This window comes from Temnothorax americanus, unplaced genomic scaffold, assembly GCF_048541705.1.
Source record: "Temnothorax americanus isolate GAGA-0224 unplaced genomic scaffold, ASM4854170v1 Scaffold33, whole genome shotgun sequence".
In the NCBI taxonomy this organism is placed as follows: Eukaryota; Metazoa; Arthropoda; class Insecta; order Hymenoptera; family Formicidae; genus Temnothorax; species Temnothorax americanus.
In genome coordinates, this window is record NW_027509475.1 from 1,684,947 (window position 1) to 1,706,508 (window position 21,562).

Genomic DNA, 21,562 nt, shown 5'->3' on the forward strand with positions numbered 1-21,562 from the left:
AACGCTAAATCAAAACTTCAGCGCACTCGGCCTCAGAAAAACTCAACTCAATTCGGTTCGCCTATAGAGTGTGTTCTACGACGGCAAAAGAGCTCTAGAGATCCCGCCAGTCGCGTCACATTCGTCGCATCCTAAATAAAAAGCGGGCCGCTAATGAAAATAAGCGCAACGTGTTCTCTCCATGAGCGAGACCTCGCTCACAGCTCGCTCGTTTAGATTGGCAAGGAGTCCATCAACTCGGGATCTCTAATATCCTCGGGGACACAAAAAAAAAAAATAAGACGGAAACATGCACGAACCATCAAAGCCATGTGGGATGTCCGATTAAACTCTCTCATCGTATAGTTCGACCATCTTCGCGCACCGCCGCCGGTTTTTGGTGGTGATGGTACATAACAAACGTGACGATGGTTCGTCATTTTACGCGCGATATGCTCAGCAAAAGAAACACGACCGTCCGCTTCCTCATATCTTTAGCAGTTGGCTCTCTCGTGGGGATCCGGGGTATCTATACACGACGTGTTTCGTGTTTCGTGTTTCCGCAGATTCGTTCGTGGATCATCGAGGAGCAGACTTCTCGCGGTTCTGGTCCCCTCACCGTCGTAGGGCGGGGGCGCAGAGGGTGTGGGTTGAAGGGGGATAGAATGAGAAAAGAATAGTGTACCTGTGACGATGCTGGCCGAGTCTTCGCCGGACGGCTGATTGCTGCCTTCGGACAGGCTCGAGCTGGCCGAGCTGAAAGGCGCTAAGCTCCTGCTGCTCGGCGACGGCGACGGCGGCATCTCCATCTGCGTTCTGTGCATATCGAGGCGATGCTGTAGCTCGAGCCGGTGCTCTTGCAGCCTCGTCAGGCCCTCCATTCTCAAGTTCGAATAATTCTCCGCGGCGCTCGGCAATCTTGAAATGGTGCGTACAACTCTTAGGGTACACCGGTCGCGATCGATCGCGCTTCGCGCCGACCAAGACCAAGGTTCGCGTGCCGCGATGCGACACATTATTATTATTATATTTTTTTTCCAGTCAGCTTACACGCGGATCGGTCCTGGTCAGGGTGAAGCATCGGTGACCGCGCGAGCATACCGAACGAACGTCGAACTGCTGCTTGCGAGTGTCGACCGTACTCGAAGCGAGAATTATCTTTGTAGAACTCTGATGAGTCTCCCCGGGGGAGGGGACTTTTTTTATATCGCGCTTGTCCAGCGATCGGCGGCGCTCGCGCGCGCGATTTTTGCTCGTTATGCTTACCTCACGTTAGGATCTCTCAAGGAATTCGGACTCTGGTACTCCGACGTCAGTCGGTGGCCGTTCTGTTCGGACGGTATTCTTGGTAAATCGTTTCTGCTCGACTCTACGGACGGTACTCTGCCGAGGCTTCCGTGGTGGTGGCTCGACTCGATCGTCTGACCGACGATCGCGATCCCACCACCGGTGGAGGGATATTGTTCCGTGGACGGTACTCTGGTCAGGCCTACCGCGGCGGCCGGATACTGCTCCGTGGACGGTACTCTGATCAGCGTGCTAGCGGCCGGGTACTGCTCGGAGGACGGTACTCTGGTCAGGGCGGCGTCGTATCGCTCGCCGGACGAGACTCTGCTCAGCATAGCCCCGAGCGGCGCGTATTTCTCCTCGGACGCGGCCCGCACGAGCATGCCGGACGACGGAGGTGGTGGATACGGTTGTTCCGTGGACGGTACTCGGCTCAGGCTCACGGCCGCCGCCGCGGTGGTCGCGTACTGCTCGGCGGACGGTACCCGCGTGATACTCGAGTACTGTTCCACCGAGATGGTTCTGGTAAGGGTACCAGCGGTACCACCACCGGCGTTAGACGCCACCGCGTGCTGCTCGGTGGACGGTATCCTGGTGAGGGTGCCCAGATTGCTCGCCGAGCAGCTCGTCGTCATCATCGTGGAGGTGCCGCTGAAGGCCACCGATCGCCGTTTCGGGTTGTAGCGTGGCGGCCCTTTAAACGGTACTGAAAATCGCAAGGGTTGCAAGGTTAAGTAAAGAAAGGATTACTTAGCCTTACAAGAGAGTAGGCGCGAGATGTACTCTGGGGCCGTCTTCTCAGACGAGCGTCGACGCGAGTCTTCAGGGGCGAAAATCGTGTCGGTTTATTAACCGAATACTTGAATTACGATCGTTCGGAAAGAACGCGAAAGCCAAGAATATTCTGAGAACCCTAAACAGTGTAAAATTTCTCTTCGTTCCGATAAAATATATATACTCGATACACAATAATTTCTGTACTAATCAGATTTCGTGCAGTTTTATTAATTTTAATTAAACAACGTTCGTGAAATTTCTTTCTTAAAACCTGACGATCTGATAAAACTTCTAATCAAACGTCGTGTCACTTGAAAATCTCAAAATCATATAAATGACGAATATTGAATACCGCTTTTACTGTCTAGGGTTGAAAGGATAAATTACACGTGTATCAAAAGCCACGTAGTACACGATGAAAACAATGTTTCGTGACCGAAACAGATATCGAACAAATTACTTAATCGACGAGTGCGCGTTAAGTATCGCGACGGCAATTATGCGTCGTCATTATCCGCGTTTAATCGCGATGGTTTGTACATCGTACATTATGTTTGTTAAAACGAAGAGTTACGGCCCCCTCGAGGAGGGCCCCGTTCTCCACGATCGATCTTCCGGTGTTCCGGCACGGAAGATCGCCGTGCGGGATTTTTGCAAAAGCGATCTTACAAGCGGTCGCCGTGTCGCACATACGAGCACGCACGCACACACGCGCGCACGCACAATGTTATTTCGCGATGGCGACGATGATGGTTATTGGCTCTCCCCGGGTAACCCCCTCCGGACAACCAGATATTGCACTCGTCGTTTTAGTACCGACACGTACAGGGCGTCTCGGAGCCGAAAGAAAAGTGGACGGCGTTACTTCTTGTGAGAGTTTTGTCGGAGAAAATACCCAGACATTAATAATTTCCAAGATATAAGCTAAATTGAAAAACCGCCTTGTTTAGCCCGTATTTAACTTTCAACACGAAAATATATTCCTGTAATATCATTAGTAACCCAAACAGCACGCAAAATCGGGACATAAAACGTCTCAAAGATATTTGTAAAATGTCTCACATGATGTCCAAAAGACGTCTTATGTCCCGATTTTGGACACGGTGCTGTTTGGGAAGCTAATTCGGAGCAAACTCTATTTTAACAGAATTTTGATTTAAGGCATAAGAGATAAAATATTGAATAATGAAGGCCGAAAAAAAAACTTGAGCAGAAACAACTTTAACTGTCCACTTTTCGTCCGCTATTCCGGGACGCCCTGTACAGACGGAAAAGCGGTAGAAAGCACACGCAAGGATAACGACTTCATCCCCGTTCTGTTGTATCCGTTTTGTGCGATACAATGTGCTCGAAATTACGGGTAAGTTTCGTCGGAATACGTCATGTGCACAGACGATCGGCGTCGCCGTCGCGGAGTCGTCGGAACGCGTTTCTTCAGGCTTCCTTTCCAGGCTTCGGAAACTCCGACGACCCGCGGGGGCCACGTCGATTCACAACGTATCTCGAACTACCAAACATTACTAGTCAAGACATTCTTGCAAATTCAATGCTGCCAGAAAAAAATATATAATTCAACGTGTTCGATTTAACGTATAAAAATACTCGATTTACGCATTCCTTAACGAAATTTTTCCGTTAGAATGCCGAGTAGTTTTTAAAAAAAATTCAGTAAAATCTAATATTTATCTTTAAAATACAACAAAGTATTCTAAAATCCAAATTTTATGTTTGCCAAGTTTTATTTTAATATCAGATATCATAAAAGTGTGAAAATTATAAATTTAAAGTTTCACATTCATTGAAATAGGACGCAATTTTTAAAATTATGAAATGTTCTTAACTTCTTACGGAAATCAACGCACCATTTACGTTACAATGCACAATTATTTTATATTTTTGATTGACTATATTAAAATAATTTTGTATAGCATTTTTTTCAATATATAACTATTTTTCATACTATAGCGCGTGGCACTTTTTTAGCGACTTTTTTACTCATTTTTTAAAAAGGTAGTTTTTTAATAATATTAAAAGAAGGGCGCGCGCGCGCGCGATTTTTCCCGATCCGGCAGCACTGATCCATTCGACAGTGAACCAAAAATACAATACCATTAGTTACTGGAAAGCAATCTATCAAGAGGTAGTGTCGTTACTTCACCGCGATATCACAAATGTACTCGACGTCATACACGACCATCACCACCAAAAATCCCATGACAAATGATTGTAAATCTTTACGTTACTCGTCGCACACAGCACAGACACAGGTAGATAGAGGTACATTGACACGCACACACACACACACACACACTGCACACACGTACGTCACGCTCTCACAGCGCGCCTCGCGTGTAATATACAATTCCAGAAGCACCCTCTAAGTAACTACGATCGAGAGAAACTACGCCTACCGATGCCTACCTCTGTATTACGGGAAAAGCAGCGTGCACATGCTCATGCCATGCCCAACTATAATCATGCCATATGAAAGCGTACGTGGTTTATAGGCCACGATCTCGATTCCTTATCAGATAACATTTGTATGAAGCTAATCGTGTCGCACGATCACGGGCATATGCGACTTTGTTTCAACAAACAAATCGTAGATATTGTAGATATCGGTCTCGAAATACACAACGGTATCGGCGATAACGCGCGATAGCTAGCCACTACTTTGAAGATCCCGACAAGTTATTTCAATTTATTATCCGGCCGATATCGCGGAGATAATATCGAAAATTATATCGGATAATCAAAAAAGCTCCCGAAACCCATCGCGTTCGCCAATAAATCTTGATACTCGACACCGAGTTTTAACTTATCTGATAAACGGTACGGCGTTCGCGAGAAAAGGGGATTAGAATCCGACAGGCACGTTGATAGTTTTCGCGGGTGTAGCTACTGAATATAGAAAAATCCTGTCGAGTAACGAGATTACGGTTATCCGTCTTTCAAGTCTGTTCGTCCCATTCGTGATCCCGGAAGGACGATCTCGCCGTTCGACGTTATCATCGTTGCGCGAGCAACGAGCCGTCGAGAACGACGGAACAGTGTTCGAGAAAAAGAGAGCGAGAAAGCGAGAGAAGCAAGAACGCGAAGGAACGGGGGGGGGGAGGTGGAGAGGTAGAAGATCGTCAACGTCTGTCGTTTATTCTTGCAGCATCATGCCTCGACCTCTCTTCTCCAAGCGAGTTTCCTGCGCCCGGATGTTCGCGCCCCCGCGTTCCCCGCGTCCTCCCTCCTCGTCGAGAGCGGGAGAGCTCCGTTTTTCTTTTTTAACACGTTTCGTGCGACGTTCCATAACTCACCGACTTCCTCCGACTGATAGTTCTTGATGACTTCGGCGAGCTCCATGTTGCCCGCGATCACCGCGACCTGGTACGGCGTTTGGTTCGCGTAGTTGAGCGCGTCCTTCTGCGCGCCCCTGAAGAGTAGCTGACGTATGCACGAGGCGTCCGTGTTGTTCACCGCGCACACGTGCAACGGCGTGTTACCGGACGCGTTGCGCGCGTTCATGTCAGCGCCGTAGAAGAGCAGGTGGTCCAGATGCTGCACCAGATTGTTGCGACATGCCTGCGGGCATACGGCGCGGAGTAGGCGCGTATTAGAGACGCGGAAAAATCCATTCAATGGCAATGATTTCAAGTCTCGCATTCCTCGCTAACTCGTAACCAGCGCGCTCTAAATCCAGTATTTTTCCACACGCGAGAATTTATGAATGAAACCGCGATGGATTGAGCCTCGCTTTACGGAGAAATGGCTTTACAAAGAATTAATAATAATCGATATCAACGAATATTTCTAATGAAATTGTTGTTAAAAAGTTATCGGAAAGTATGATAAAGAGATAAAAAATGTTGTCAGATCTTATCAAGATCTGTTCATTCACGCAGTGGGAATGTCCGCAAGAAATATGACTAATCCCATATAATTCTACTGATTCTTCAACGTTCTTATAAAATTCTGCCGATGAAAAAGATCTACGGAGGAAAGAAATGATCGAAACCTGATGAACTTCCTGCCAGCCCTGGAGATCCTGAGCCCCTATCGTCGCGTGATCGTGAAGCAACGTCTCGCAGAGCATCGGATCGGTCTTGTAAATGACGCTGTAGTAGAGCGGCGTCAAGCCCTTGGTATCCTTGTAATTCGGACTAGCACCCAGCTCCAGAAGCGTCTTCACCGCCTCCAAACTGTTCCGTTCGACGGCGCGGTGCATCGCCGTTAGACCCTCCTTCGTTCGATAGTCCAGGAGAGCACCGCCATTGACCAACGCAATTATGACCTTGGACGGCTTTTTCAAGGTCGTTGCCAAGGTCAACGGCGTCTCTGGAATTGAGAATAAAAAAGATTCCAAATTTTTGGTTACTTGCGATATTTTTCGTATAAATAAAACATGAAAAATATTTTTATCTTGTAATTTTATAATATTATCTACATGGTAGAATATAAGTATTATAACATTCGTAAAATGATGCGTGTAATTATCTCAAGATAAGTATTTGCGGGTCTCGTTGTGACGAAACTGATGAAATCAGGCTCCATCACTCACGAGTCATTTAGTAATTTTCCCCGCAATTGAGCAATTGCGAATTACCTCCTGTTTCTTGACAATGGAAATTAGGATCCAGCCCCTTGCTGCACATCTTCGCGATCTTCTCGACCTGGCTGCTCTGCACATAATCCAATAACCTTCGCAAATTCGTCCTGGTGTGCATAGCCTTGAGCTGTTTCTCATCCAAATGCAGCATCTTGTACACCCGCCTCTTGTACTTGAGCTGGAATTTATTTGGCGGTGATACTTACGCTTTCTAAAACACCGATATGTTGTTCGAACGATTACCGAACGACCGTTTAGCGGCGCGTCACTTTCCGTCTCATCGAGCGTAAAAGCGTGAAATTTATCGCTCGCTGCCCGACGCGAGAGAGTTAATTATTTCTATATTACACGCGATAATGCAGCGGATCAAATAAAACCGTTAAAAAAATGCCAATAGCATAAGATACCCACTCTCCGACTGTCTTCGTCGCGTGCAATTTGTCGCGGTACAGCGAGAGATCCCGCGGTAGCTCCTAGTAGTACTTATGTAAATATACCGCGCATGGCTATCGCGTAAATGTATCTCATCTCGCCTGGATCGTCTCACCTGGACGGTTATAATTGCCGTTTCTTACAATCTACTATGAATACGTTCGTCACGCGTATTTCTCCGTTATCGATGAATACGCAATAAACCGGATGTGACATAAGATGCGTAAAGCACGGCTACGCCCTCGAGAGAATGAACCTGATTTACTCTCTCTTAAATTCGCTTCTATTAAAAATGCAATCTTGTTAATTCAATAACTGTATTAATGAAACGCATAAGTCATGCTTTTGTTTTAAATAAATAAACGTTATTTAATAACATTAATACTGTTATTGAATTCACTAGATTACACGCAGAAAAATATCATTCTACAGCCGAGGAAAGCAATTATTTCATTTTATTTTATTTGTTTTTAAGCGACAGTTTTCTTCAACAAAGAATATTTTCTTAATAATAGTTTTAAGATATACTTGGCACAAGTTTTAGAAAAGTTCATTATTTTGTGCCCAAAACAAGAATTTATTCTTCTCTTTTAAGAATATTATATACAATATTCCGTAGACTCTATGTAATAAGTAAAACGAATTCTTATATTAATTAAATATTCTTGTTTGAAGTGTGTACTAGACTTGCTAAGATCTAGAATATGTTTTGTAAATGTGTGATGCTTGCGACGACTTTATGGTAGATTTGCGGATATACAAACTTATCAAATACTTAGAACAAGTAATATTTACTTGCAGGTAGTATGTACTTTTCTGTGTGTAATTTCAATTAGATTGCTGTTATTTAATGCTGTTCATACAACATCATTTTTTTTATTTTTTCGTGTATTATACATAATGTTCGATTCAATTTATAATCTTATAAATTGAATTGCTGTATGCGTAATTTAATTTTTTATTTAATCGCGGATAATACAATAATTTTGCATGAGACAACATTATGAAAACGGTGTCGCGAAGAATCACGTTCCGTCATCTAACGCGACTTCTTTTCGAGAAGTGCGACCGCGTGGCCGCATTGTACGCGACCAATAATAGCCCGATAAAGACCACTGTGCCAACGCGTGCATGCGGTAACGCCGGATGCGTAAGTGCATCGCGCTGCCATCATCATCGCGCGGATTACATCGCGCGCGCATCAGCCGGTTATATCGCGTTATGAATGCGGACGAACGAACGCGCTGTGCGCGCGGCAGCTCGACCTAACGGTGCCCCGCTTATCCCAACTTTGATATTTGATACTATACGGCACAGGGAGCTCGAGCATCGAGCGAGATTCGAGGATGAAAAATGATAATTGTGAGACGACGCGCCCGCGCGTTCCTATCTCCGCGTCGCGCTCTAGCTCTGCGTAAATTCCGTCGGAAGGGTTCGTTTATTCCACCGGAGAAGAGAGGCAGGAAGCGAATACGTCGGAGCGGATAAAGAAAGCAACCACGGTGAAGCTGCAAAGTAAGTTTTTACGCCCGAGCCGGCGCGGAGTATATCCGCACGGAGATAAAATCGAGAAAGAACACATAATTCATGCTGATCCTGAATAGATTCCTGAATGTTGCGTACGACGACGTAGCTTGCTCGGCGTAACTCTCTCGATTGATAATTAATTATTCCGCGGCGCTCGGCTGACACAGCCACCGCCGACGCGCGGCCGTCAATTTTAATTTTTCATTCATGAATTTGCGACTCGCCAAAGTCTGCCCACGTCCTGCTCCGATTGTAACACACGACGATACGTAAGCAAGATCAAAGGAACTGGGCCTCGAGTCGAAGTAGCCCTGAAATTAAACTTCCTCCGGCTTTCGTGACGAAAGCGAGTCTTGAGATTGACAGGGATCGATTATCGTAATAAGGAAACTTTGTTGGCACAAGGCTAACATTACGGCGAAATACCAGCGATTTGAACGGGAAGTTCACTTCCCCTATTCAACGTAGATATAATAACATCCTGATGGCATATCTTAACGTATAAATAATGCCTTATTCAATATCGTTCATTTGTTTGATAGGGAAATCTTCCTGAAATAATTTTGCTTCCATTAAATAAATAAAAATAGAATAAAGTAATTTCGTTTTTGCTTATCTTATTTCCGTAACTTATTTACCTATTTTACATTAATTTTCAATTTTAAATACTATTTAATTGAATAAGGCGTTACTTAAACGTGATTCAAACGTTGTATACTACGAAGAGATTATTATATTAAATCTCGCGATGGTTTGTCAAGATAATGGCCAGTAACGCCATTGTTAATTAAATAATAACGAGCGAATCTTGATGAAACGTGATACCTCTTAAGAACCCGTAACACCTATGTTTACGAAGAGCGTAGTCCCGCTGTAAGGGTATTATTGTTAAGGCTGAGATCTCCGCGACATATCCACAGACTTATGGTTTTCAAAACCACGGGGCCCCATTGTCCGGTGGGGATCCCGCTGACAGGCGTTCGTTAAACGCGAGTTTTTCGCCGAGGGGCCCCCATGTAATTTGTAACTCGTGCGAGGTGAATGCGGCTTAAAGACGGTTCAAAGAAGTTGTATGAGTCAGCCGTCCCTGAAAGTGAATCTCCCGCGACGAAGCAGGGACGTGCAGCTGGTACGGTGGAACCGATCGGGATCAGCCGAAGAAGAAGAGAAAGAAGAAGAAGAAGAAGAAGGAGAAGGAGAAGAAGAAGACAACTACGGCGACGACGACGACGACGACGACGATGCGGAGGACTCGACGAGGTGGACGGTGATGGGAACTAGCACCGGTTACGCAAGAAAACCGCGGTATAGAATCCAGATCTCGTTAACCCGGGACCGGATTATTTGTTTTTCGCGAAACCCCCGTTTCAACAGTCATCGCCGGTCGAGAGCCGTGCAAGAGCCGCGCGCGTGGATTCGTCGCGCCGCGACCACCGAGTGATTTATGTACGGCGAGGATAGCGGAGGATCATCGCGATGATTAATTACATAATACGTACTTCCGCGACCTCTCTTTTTCATTACGCTACGGAAACGATTATCGTTGCGCAGGATCTTTAATTCGAAACTGAAGATGATGTGAAGAAGTTGCACATATGATCTTTCTAAAATTGACAAAAAAATTTCAATCGAGCAACGTTATAAAAAAGTATAACAAGCGTTATTTACGATTACCTTGTCGACAACCAACAAAAAAGACGAAATGATTTTACAAAGTACTTTTTCCACGTTCTCCACAAATAACTCTTATTTAAGAAAGTAATTCCAGATTCAATTTTTACTGTTCGACAATTACAGTCTTCTTTGTGTAAAATCTTCATTCGATTCCAGTGTACTTCCACACATCTGCTAAAGAATATTGTTATCTTCTCACTATTCAGCTTAGAAACGTAATTAGATCCTATCAGACGTGAAGTGGGTCTGCTGACAGCCTTAATGCGCACGCGAGGAAGTTACTTAACCCTTCCGTTACTAAAACGGGAAGCCCTCGCCGTGCCACACTACCACGTGTTACCGAACCTGACTGTAATCGCCTGACTGAAATAAATATATATCTTTTCTATTTGTCTGCTCTCGTGGTTATGACGACAAACGGAATTAGCACGATCGATTCTCGAACTGTGATGCGAACGATCGCAAATGGGAAAAGAATAACTTGGCAAAAAAAAATAGAAAGGAATGAAAAGAGCGCGTTTCCTTACCTCCAGATACCCGACGGGTCCATTGAAAGGATAATCGCCGAGACGGCGTTCCTCGTCCAGGAATTTCCCGGCTTTTCCATTCACCGGCGGGCAGAAGAGGCCGTAATTGAAGCTCTCCTTCAGTTCCTGTAAGGCGATGAAGTTTTGATATTAAGGCACAGGTGAATCTTCGCGTCGAGAGAGGATCAAAGCGACCCGCCACCCCCACTTTTCCGACTGACGCGCATGCATGTAGCAACAATAACGAACGGGCATCTCTTTCCGAGACAAGATTCAGGCATAGGATTTGCAATTACTTCGTAAGGTCATTCACTCTTTTCAACGACAATCATGCCATACTTGATAATTAAAAGCCTCGATGCGTCGCCGAATATATTTTTATTACGCATGGCGCACTCAGGGTGTACATATCGCAAAACATCAATATTCTTAATGTCATTAATACCCACTTGATTTGACATAAAGTACTCCATCGATGTCAAACAGATAGAAAATTATTAATTTATTTATAGTTGGAAACTAATTTTTTCATATTTTATAAGAATAGTTATTTAAATACAGAATTCTATTTAATCTTGTGTAATGTGCGTGATATATTTTATGTACATATATATATACACTTTTCTCAAACAATTATATTTAAACATTTATAAATATGAAATATAATTGTATTTCTAGCAAGTGCTTATCTCTGTAAAAATATAGCTGCATTGCGCGCGATTACGGTTCTCACAAGTTCACAAAATTCTCTTAGGCCAATATCTTTGGTATTCATAGGTAGGATGAATAACGCGCGGCGAACTACTCTTCGCTCATGAATACCAAACGAGGACCGGGGAAAATCAATTCCCGATTGCATTAATATTATTTACGACGATCGACGACACGCCGGCGCGGCGTGGCGAGAGGCGCGCTCTTTCTCCCAGTATTATAATATTTAGCGGGTAACGACTCGAGATAGGCGAAAAGCGACGCCGTGGAACAACACGCGTGCCACGCACACCCGAGAACCGCGCATTATCACCGTATATACTCTGCTTATGCCAGCACGCGAAAGATCGGCGACGATGCGAAGGAAGACAGCCAGCCGCCAGGCCAACCCGACAATCATGGCAACAATAGCCAAGAGTGCAACACGTGCCAAATTAAAGGTTTCGCACGAAAAAAATAAGGAGCGGGAGTCTCCGTACCTCGCCGTACTCGACGGGCGGAGGTGCGGTCGACCATGGGAAAGCCACGAAATGCGAGAGAAAAAAAAGGCAGCTGACGAGCGAGAAAACGGATGTGAACATTTAGCGGCAGATGCTTTAACGTTTTTTTTTTCTTACTTGTGTCATATATAGAGAGCATCGACCTAAATACTCTCGCGGTCCGATAAATCGTCTTACGAGAAAGATATTATTAATCGTATCACAGCGAAGAATCTCGAAAGATTTGTAATAATTCTTGTATCTATAATTATATATCATTCGTTGAAGAGATTTTTTAGATAGGCGGGCACTTGACCGAAATATAAGCGGCCGCGACTTTACGCAGCACGCGATTCTAGACCGGATTATAGAAAAGCGGTTGTGCTCTGTCATTTTTAGAGGTTTCCACTGGCTGCATTCAATATGTTTTCCTCAAGGTTCGTATTTGCGAGTAATATAACGTCCTCGTTTCGCTCTTCATTCGCTAAGCCGGCTCAATGATGCGTCCGTGACACGCTCGTCAGTGGTTTCCTTCGTCGCGCAAAGCTTCGTCGTGGTTGAGACGTCGCGTCGTTAAAATTGAGGTTTGCAATGATCGTATGAGTAAGAAGATAGAGATGAAGAAGCGACCTTGTGTCAGATTCAGTAAAGCTCATCTATATTTCAACAAATTTCCATATATCCTTTTTAAACAAACCTTAAATACCTTAATTAACCTTAATACCTTTATTAATTACCTCCATCTGCTTATCTTATTTGTTGGAAAATATAATCTTTCTTATCCTCTTTCGTGTGAAACACGAAACACGAAAACAAAAAAACAAATAATACAGATTAAATAAATTAAATTGAAGAAAGCGCGTCTGTGTGAAAACTGAAATTCGCACCTTCCTTGATTTATTGATCCACGCGTAAAGTCCAACTTGCCTAATTGGCGTAAATTGAGTAAGACGAGACGCGCGCGCGCGCATAATTTCACGGAGGAATATATACCGAGGGAAAGAGAGAGAGAGTTGAGACGCACGCAGGGACGCAAGCATTGTTCATTCGCGGGCAACACTCGCGAGCGACTCGCCTCCGTCACTCACGACGTTCTGGATAAAAATGAAGCAGTCCTGCCAAACCGGCGCTCCTACTCTAATTAGTGCCGCGGTAATTGCTTCATAAAGTTCCGAGAGGCGGCATAATCGCACCATAGCGAAACGTGCGCCTCGAGTTTCTTCGATTACCAGAGGGAACGGGCGAGAGGCAAGGTCATATAGGTATACCGAATGCGGAAAAAGTCAATGATCAACGATTAAATTAGAATCGAGTAGAATTGATTACCATTATCATCCTGGCTCGCTCGTAACGTTTTTCGACGGTTGGCTCGGGAGCCATAAAGAACCCTTTCGAAAGACGAGGTACGTTTCGAAGACCTCGTTGTTCCTTCAAATAAATTCTCTCATTCAAGCAATCCTCTTCTGCGCGTCTTCTAAAGGAATTTCCCGATTTTATCGTAAATTCTTCGCGCGATATATTAATTTCTAAGGAAGGTATTCATTAATGAAGATACAGATCTTCAGTTGGATCGCTCTTTAGGCAGCTTCTGCGCGGTGTCCGATCGAGATCCCATCGACACTCTCGAGAATTCGCGAGCGAGAAACACCCTCGACGTAACTCGGGCGCATTTTTCCACTCTTTCCTTGGCGCGCGCGTGCCGCGACCTAGCCGAGGAGGTATGCACAAGAAAGAGGGTCGCGCAGCGTTAAACGGCGGGACCCTTTTGTACGGCCCTGTATGGGAGAATAATGGCCGAACCGTGTCTCAATCGTGCTTTATGGGATGTAATTGCGGTCTGGCGAGGGGGGGGGGAAGGGGCCCAGCCTCGCCGATGTTTAAGCTCTCGGCCTGGCCAGCGCGCCCGCGTTGGCCGCGTTCGCTCGCTCGCACACGAGCGGCCGCGACGACGACGAGCAAGGCGGATAGGTGCGCGTTACGGTTTTAACCTTCGCAACGAAGCACGAAACGAGTTTTCGTCTTCTTGGGTCGCGCCGCGCCTTCGCCTTGCGCGAGAGCCAGCGGTCTCCACTCGCTCACGCGCGACCGATCGTCATCGTCTCGTCGTCCGACTCCGCGAATTTCTCGCCTCGCGGCTGACAACTTACGCGCGGCGCGGTTCAAGGATCATCGGCACTCCGAATTTTTTTCGCGCTCCAGCGCGAGTGAGTTTTATGAGAACGCACGGGAATCTCTCTCGTGGAAAGGTGGAGTAAAGCCGGATCTCATCGAGGTCCGCGTTTGTTCTAGTAAAAAGTACCGCAAACAGAGTTAATATATTCCAAGTAAAAGGCATTCTACTTAAGACCTGACCATTTAGTTCCGCTCGTTTCTCCGTTTCTCACGGAAGTGGGCTTTGATTCACCCGGTAATAAATATCTGGCGAATTTGACTCATCTACCGGATCTTGCTACACTTTCCCCGGGAGACGATCAGTGTACCTATCTGTTGAGCCGTGCGATACGACGACAACTTACGATCGCCCGCGCGCAAAAAGTAGTAGGCGGTGGCGGTGGCGAAAGAGAGAAACGAAAAGTAAAGAGGGGGGGGGGGTAAACAGAAGAGGGTGGAGGACGGACACAAAGGCGAGTGGAATCATCCGGGCATCCTGTGCCGGGCACAGGGCACAGCATCTCGGCGTTAAAGAGAAAATACGACCCATAAAATTTCGATCTACGCGACGGAGAAAAAGAGAGGAAGAAACGGGGCGACCATGGCGGAATACGAAATCAAATTGCCGGGGCGCGTCGAAAAAAGCAGTCATCGAGACTTTAATAGCGCGGTTCTTCGGACACATCCGCTTGGCTTGCACGATCGCGGGGAAAGGGCTCGAACGCGAGTTCCGTGAGCACTCGTAACTGAAAGTGAACAAAATCGGGGCCTGATATTGGACACTCCTAAAAACTGGCGATAATCTCGATAATCTCAATCGATTCATTACACGTCATAATAACGTACGTCACAGTATTACGATATCTTTTTAATAGTACTATCGACGTAAATTTTCTGCTACTACAATAATATTAATTAACACAGTTATCGTAATCCCAGATTAAAATCGCAGAAAATACTTTTGTATAACCATTGATCAAGATTGAAGATGCCGGTTGGATCTGACAGTGCGCGATAAGGCCGCTGTTTAATTTGAAACGATCCTACGGCTCGGACAATGCAAAGGCATTCTGCGAAGCGCAAATATTTATCTGGAAGTTTATTCAAGCATCTTCTCCCGCGTCCATCAAGCTGACTCACACCATTATCGCAAAAGCGATCGACTCACTACCATGCCGCATTGAGATCCCGCAAGATACCGAGTCCATAAGCCATCACGTAGATTTAACTTTTAAACAAAGGTTAATGACTAATCTCGATAAGATAAACGATTTACCTCTTGGAAAATATAACGAGCGATTTCTTAACGATTATCGACATTAGTATTAGTAGTCGGTGCCTAATTGAATACCTTGATAGGACGGCGCGCCGATCGCTTTTTGCGTTGTATTTCGAATACACATTAATACATACCCACCCATTAATACGAGCCGTTATATAAGATATTTTATTTTTGTCTCTAGTCAAAAATTGAACAATAAATGTACAAGGATAACTTTGTGCGCTACAATTTCTAAAGATATAGACATTAAGTAATTTAATTCTTTAATTCAATATATGGCAGCTGCAAGTGTTAAGTTAAAGTATAGTTGAAAAATTATTAAAAGTATTATTATTATTATATATATATATATATATATATATATATAATTTATTAGAAGAATTATTTTTTATTATTAGAATTGATTAGAAAAATTATAAATTATTAAAAATATTATTAGTATTTTAAAAGAAATTCAGTTGTATCAATCTGTCAGACAAATTTCGATGGAATTTCGCCTTAGAAAAAATTAAGCGAGTAAGATATTGTATATATGACGTATTTAATATTTTGCATTAAAAAAACCGATAAGACTACGCAAATTATATGTAAGGAGCTTCCGATTCAACTGATTTATCACCGGAAAATGAAGTAAAGAAGACGGCGAAGAAATGAGCGAACCGTTCGATCGGAAGAACGAGCGGAAAAAAGAGGTGGAAAGGGAGGATCTATTCTTCCGGCAAGATCGCTGCGGAATTGACGAGAAGATCCTTTAGGCACCTTTATTGATTCTTAAGCAGTCCGTCCTCAGTTTTTGTCTCACGTCAAACTGGTTATTAGAACTGATTCTGGTTTCGTCACTGGTCGCTATTATTGGCGCTTAACAGCGATTATCGCTGTCCTTTCCTCGAATCACGTCGCAAAAAGAACGCTTTAATTTCTCAACTAATGTAAAAATCGCCTTTTTATTATTATTATCGAGTAAAAAGTGAACCCCGCAGATCTCTGAAATCTGACGATCAAATAAGACGATATTGTGGCGCTTATCGATAAATTTTACACGGATATCTTTTAATCGTATCGATTAAAATTTTTCCGCGGATGATTATTTGCGTGCGCGCGATAAATTCTACGAGTTGTTTTAAGACGCTGATTAGTCGATATAATTGGAAATAGCACAAGATTAAATAGCTTCAGATTATTTAAATGATTAATGGTGGTAACATAAATCATAAATAAAAACGACACGAACTAATATGACATAACACGCGTCATTAATGAAGCCATGTAAATTGGCACTCTTTGAGAACGGAGTCGACGTATTGCCACGCTTTCACTGTCCCGAATAAGGATTCTGGAGAATCCTTTCGCGCATCTCATTATAGCGATACTCCGTGAGTGTCGTATTCATTAATTCATCACGCGCGATAATTAGCATTCGTTATCTTCGAGTTACGACAGCAATTTCGAGCGCTCCGAAAATGTTTCTTTTTAATCGGTGTAAAAATAACGTGTCCGCGGGCGTCGTTCGCGTGTCACGGCAGGAAGGAAAAAAAAACGAAAAGAAGGAATAAGCTTACGGGCATGATTAACGTGACGTCGCATTTTCGTCTCGAGACCGCCGCCGCCGTCGCGCCGCGCCGCGCCGCCATATTCGCCGTCGAATCGAGTTTCGTCAAGTAACTCAATTTTCTAGATCACAGAATCGAGTCAGCGTCGTTCCACCGGTAATTGGCAATCAATTCCGGTGGAGGCCCATGCACGGCCTCCACGTGGCGGCGGCGGCGGCGGCGAGACGATATTTCGATCACTAACGCTACCTACGAAGCGTGTTCTATTAGGCAAATTACACTTTCTGCAAGTCATAACTTTATCGCGTTGCGCAACGGCGATAAATTGTCGCGGGTTAATTCTTCAGGCGGGGGAGGGAGGGGGTTGCATGAATAAAATATGCAGAGTAAAATCTCGCGTATTCTACGCTCGAATTAATAGCCATCCCCTCTTTTGCATCGGGATAATGAAGGTACGAAGCTACGCAATTACCATTTGAAAGTTACGAATATTTAGCGGCGTAAATTGACGGGCGCGGGAGATAAATAAAAATCTCCCACGGTATTTTTATCCTCTTCTATCTGGACTTTATACAAACAGGCACGGAATAAAGATCGCCGCCGACAAATTGCCGCGCGCGCGATAACGTTTTTGTGCCGTGTAGCACCGTGTAGCCACTACTATATACTGTTCGGCGGTGTTCGGCGCGATTCAGGTTGAATTATAGGGCGATTATCGGACTCGTTTCGTGCCGCGGGTACGTTTCCGTGCTACGGCGGCATATATGGCAAAGGGCGGCGCTCCCGTCCGGTAAAGGGACCAAAATTCCCACCGCCTCCGCGGAAATGGATGGATCTCGATTTTAATCAACCGTTAACTACATCGTTAGCGGCAATTCGTATACTTGGAAACGCGCGCGTGCGCGTGGCCTCATCGCGGCGTGTGTACGCGCTCTGCGGAAAGGTGTCGGCTAATCAAAGCTGGAAATTACAGTTTACGCCGACGAACTGCGCGCGAGAGACGAACTTCGCTGGCCCCGCTGGCGCTGGATGCGGAAAGTCAGCCGAGCGACTTGCAAATTGGCGGATATTGACATCAGCCGGCGCGAAACGTTTGGCAGAGAATTTTTGTCAATTAACGGCGGGAAGTTCGTTACCCGGCATGGAATGTCGGCGCGGCTTCCACGGGTCTCTTCTCGTGTTGTTTCCGCGGCAATCTTTGTAGGCAAAATTATTTTTCCAGCCTGTCAAAAGTGAAATGTAGAACGAGTAGTTTGGTTCAGACTTGTAGAACACTGCAGTATACCGCGACGTTACTAAAGCTTTCACCATTGCAGTAAAAAATAGAATCTTTGGTGTTATTATATTCAGAGAAAGAGTATACAACAAAAAAATACATATTCTCTAAATCTCATAGAGCGGTTTCGCCACTGGTATATTAGAGTGGATTTAGTTAGTCACTCCAAAAAAGAGTGTAGGAGTGAATTTTTCACTCGAATTTTTGGAGCGGCTACTTAGGTGTGATACGATCTCACTTTAAAGCTATATAGCGACTCACGATTCAGCGAATGAACTCTAACAGAGTGAAATTTTCCACTAAAATTGTAGAGTGACATCATAATTCAGTCCTACACGGAAAGTACGGGTTTGCTCAAGTATCTAAAAATTTAGCTAAATACAAGGAAATAATTTTGTTGCACCATCAAAAGAATTATAGTAGGTCGCTGAAGTAAGATAAAAATGCTGCAAAAAATTTTGACATTTTAGCAATCAACTTGAGTGTTCTGACATAATTATATTTTGATGGTGCAACAAAATTATTTTCATTTTGTATTTAGCTAAATTTTTTGGATACTTCGGCAAAACCGTTCTTTTCGTGTATGGACAGTGATCTATTATACACGAAAAGAGTTCCCTTTCACTCAAATGGAATATACGATTTCACTCCAACTTATAAAGCGCAATTTTACTCGAAGTGCACAGGCTGAATTTCACTCGTTTTGAGTAATATTTCATTCTTCGACTTTTAGAGAGCAGAAATCGGCAAATTGCAGAGATAATTACTGAAAAATTTAGCGTTCCTTATATACCTACATAACACGCATTGTTTAGCGGATTCAACGATGAAGATAACGGCAAACGAGACGAAAATTGCATGGCAATATGTCTTATCGCGAAAGCAATTTGTTAACGCGAAATCATTCGTCTTGAAATTCTACCGATTTATTTCTCACAAGGCCGATACGAGATAACGCGTGGAAAAAAGGCGGCGTGCGACGTATCGATTGCCGTTTGGCATAATTAATTGTGGACGATTCTATGACGAATGACGACTCTCCACCGCGGCTTTTACGGCGGCGCGGCGGCGAGGAGGACGCGCGGATCGAGGGCTGACGCGGAGAGATTTATTTCTGTGGTACGACTCGATGTCGCTGCGGCATCCGGAGAATCGCATTTGTATAGACTATTTATAGCGACGGGGTATTTGTCTCGATAGAGGCTTGGACGCGACGCAGTGGATCAATCTTGCAGCGGAGCACGATCGACATGTGTACGCGAATCAAGGTCTCGAAATAATTGAGTTCCGACGTTCCGAAGGAACGTCACGATAATCTGAAAACCATTTCCAGCAATAGCGGCAAACAAAAGCTACGTAAAAAAAATTGCTTTAAATATCACAACTGATACTTCCACTTGTATTTTATACATCAATTTTTAATTTCTTCTCTTTTGCTATAATTATGTATTTGAGATAAAAAAAGTCCCAATTTCTGAATATTTGAAATTTATAAACGCGAGTTTATATAAATGCAAGATGACTTATAAACATTTAATCTTTTTTAAATTTGATCTCGCAACAACGAAATGCAAAATATAAATTAATTTAATTATGTAAATAGAGAGAAATATCTGTATTTAGAAGAGAAACACATTGGCACACAGAAAATTACGCAATACACATATCCAATTTGAAAAACTGAAGAATTTCTTTCGATACCGCGACAATTATTCTTTCATGAATAACGCTTGTTGCTTTGCACACGCTTGCAGTCAATTTAATCTCACGCAATATAAAAATAGACTAGAATCGATACTTCTCACCTCGCAGGAATATTGGAATATGTCGTGCGATGCGTCGTCACATTATGCAAAAGGTAACATAAAAGCAAATGAATTATGGAATAAGGTACCCATAAAATGTAATGTAATTAATATCATAAATTAATCGATATCACTGAATAATGAGTAATCCAATAATTCATAAAATGACATAAGATGCTGTTTATAGAGATTAGTTTCATTAAAATTTTTATTCCTCATTAATCATGTCCATTTTTCCAATTCTTGTGACGTTATTTAACCAACTTCATCATGTTTTTTAAAATCGAATCCAGACAAAGCAAGCGAGCGCGAACAAACATGAACGAATATACTGCTTTAATGAATGCGAACATTGCGAGCCGACATTATTCATTCGTGTTTGTTTGCGTTTACTTAATTGATCTGGATCCAATTTAATACACATATACATCCAAATTTCAATTTATTCTTCTCTTTACATAGATACTATTATTTTTTGTTTCTACTTTTTTCAACTATTCATTGCACTATTATTCATAAAAAAAACACGCGTATATACATAAATGCACATGATTTATAAATGTATGTACGTTAAGCTCGGATCTGTCGGTTCGCTAAGCTTAAATGACTGTGCGGATCAGACGTCCCTGCGGAATCATCGCTGTTCAATAACTATGTAGGTTACACACGGTTGCCCCAAGCAAGATTGACAAGATGTCTTATAACCGTAATGCAAACGGTGAACTTTTAACGAGAGATTAACTTTTGTGTAACTAAAATATCGATGTATCAATTATTTTCCAGTTCATAAACGACTAAACACAAACAAGTTCCAGATTAATTAATTATTTGATAGCCTATTGGATAAACAATTCTTACTGCCGACGCGAGTTCCAGAAGCTTTTACCTTCCACAATAAATTTTAGATTTGTAACTTGCTGCTTTGTATCGAAAAATAATTGCGAAGAAATAACGTCGAGAGAACACCGGAAGATCTTATCTACTATGCAAATGGATATGCAAGGAAATGTCAGAATTACGATTTAGCAGGCCAATGTATCCATTCTATAATACGATTGCTCTGTCTATAAGTAAAGCAATACGAATAACAATTCGTCGGACGAGGCATAAGAGCGGCACACTTTGCATTTTCGATGATCACGCGCGTGCATCCCGATATTCCCGATTGACGGTCGTCGTGCGATTTCCTTCGGTCGCCGGTTCTGCACGCGTGCGAGATATTCTCCGTGCACACACGGTACACAAAAGACGGGGGGACCGGGCAACGGCGCGGGGCACGGGGGGGAGGGAGTAGAGGCGGAGGTGGAGACGTAGGTGAAGAAGGAACGCAGGGGGGAGGGCTACGTACAAGGAATTCATGAATACGAGATTGCACTCGAGGAGCCCCGGGTAAAAGGCTGCTGCAGTTACTGGCTACTGCCGCACGGTTAGATCCCGTCGAGACTGAAAGAAGCGACGTTATACACAAAACGAACCGAGGAACGACCTTTCCCTCTCTTTTCCATTCC

The 21,562-nt window shown here is 43.9% G+C and overlaps 1 protein-coding gene across 7 annotated transcripts in view; it reads right to left on the bottom strand.

Annotated features, from left to right (window-relative positions):
- Prosap (SH3 and multiple ankyrin repeat domains prosap) overlaps nt 1-21,562 on the bottom strand; it is a 125,972-nt gene that overhangs the window by 8,737 nt on the left and 95,673 nt on the right. For 5 of the 7 annotated variants that reach the window (XM_077413657.1, XM_077413660.1, XM_077413659.1 and 2 more), the window contains 6 exons: nt 10,801-10,926; nt 6,638-6,818; nt 6,050-6,369; nt 5,352-5,616; nt 1,246-1,972; nt 665-897 (listed from right to left, as the gene is read on the bottom strand). In XM_077413657.1, coding sequence (XP_077269783.1) covers nt 665-897; nt 1,246-1,972; nt 5,352-5,616; nt 6,050-6,369; nt 6,638-6,818; nt 10,801-10,926 — 1,852 coding nt within the window. The remainder of the gene's footprint in view (nt 1-664; nt 898-1,245; nt 1,973-5,351; nt 5,617-6,049; nt 6,370-6,637; nt 6,819-10,800; nt 10,927-21,562) is intronic. The other 2 variants (XM_077413663.1, XM_077413662.1) reach the window with 1 other exon arrangement.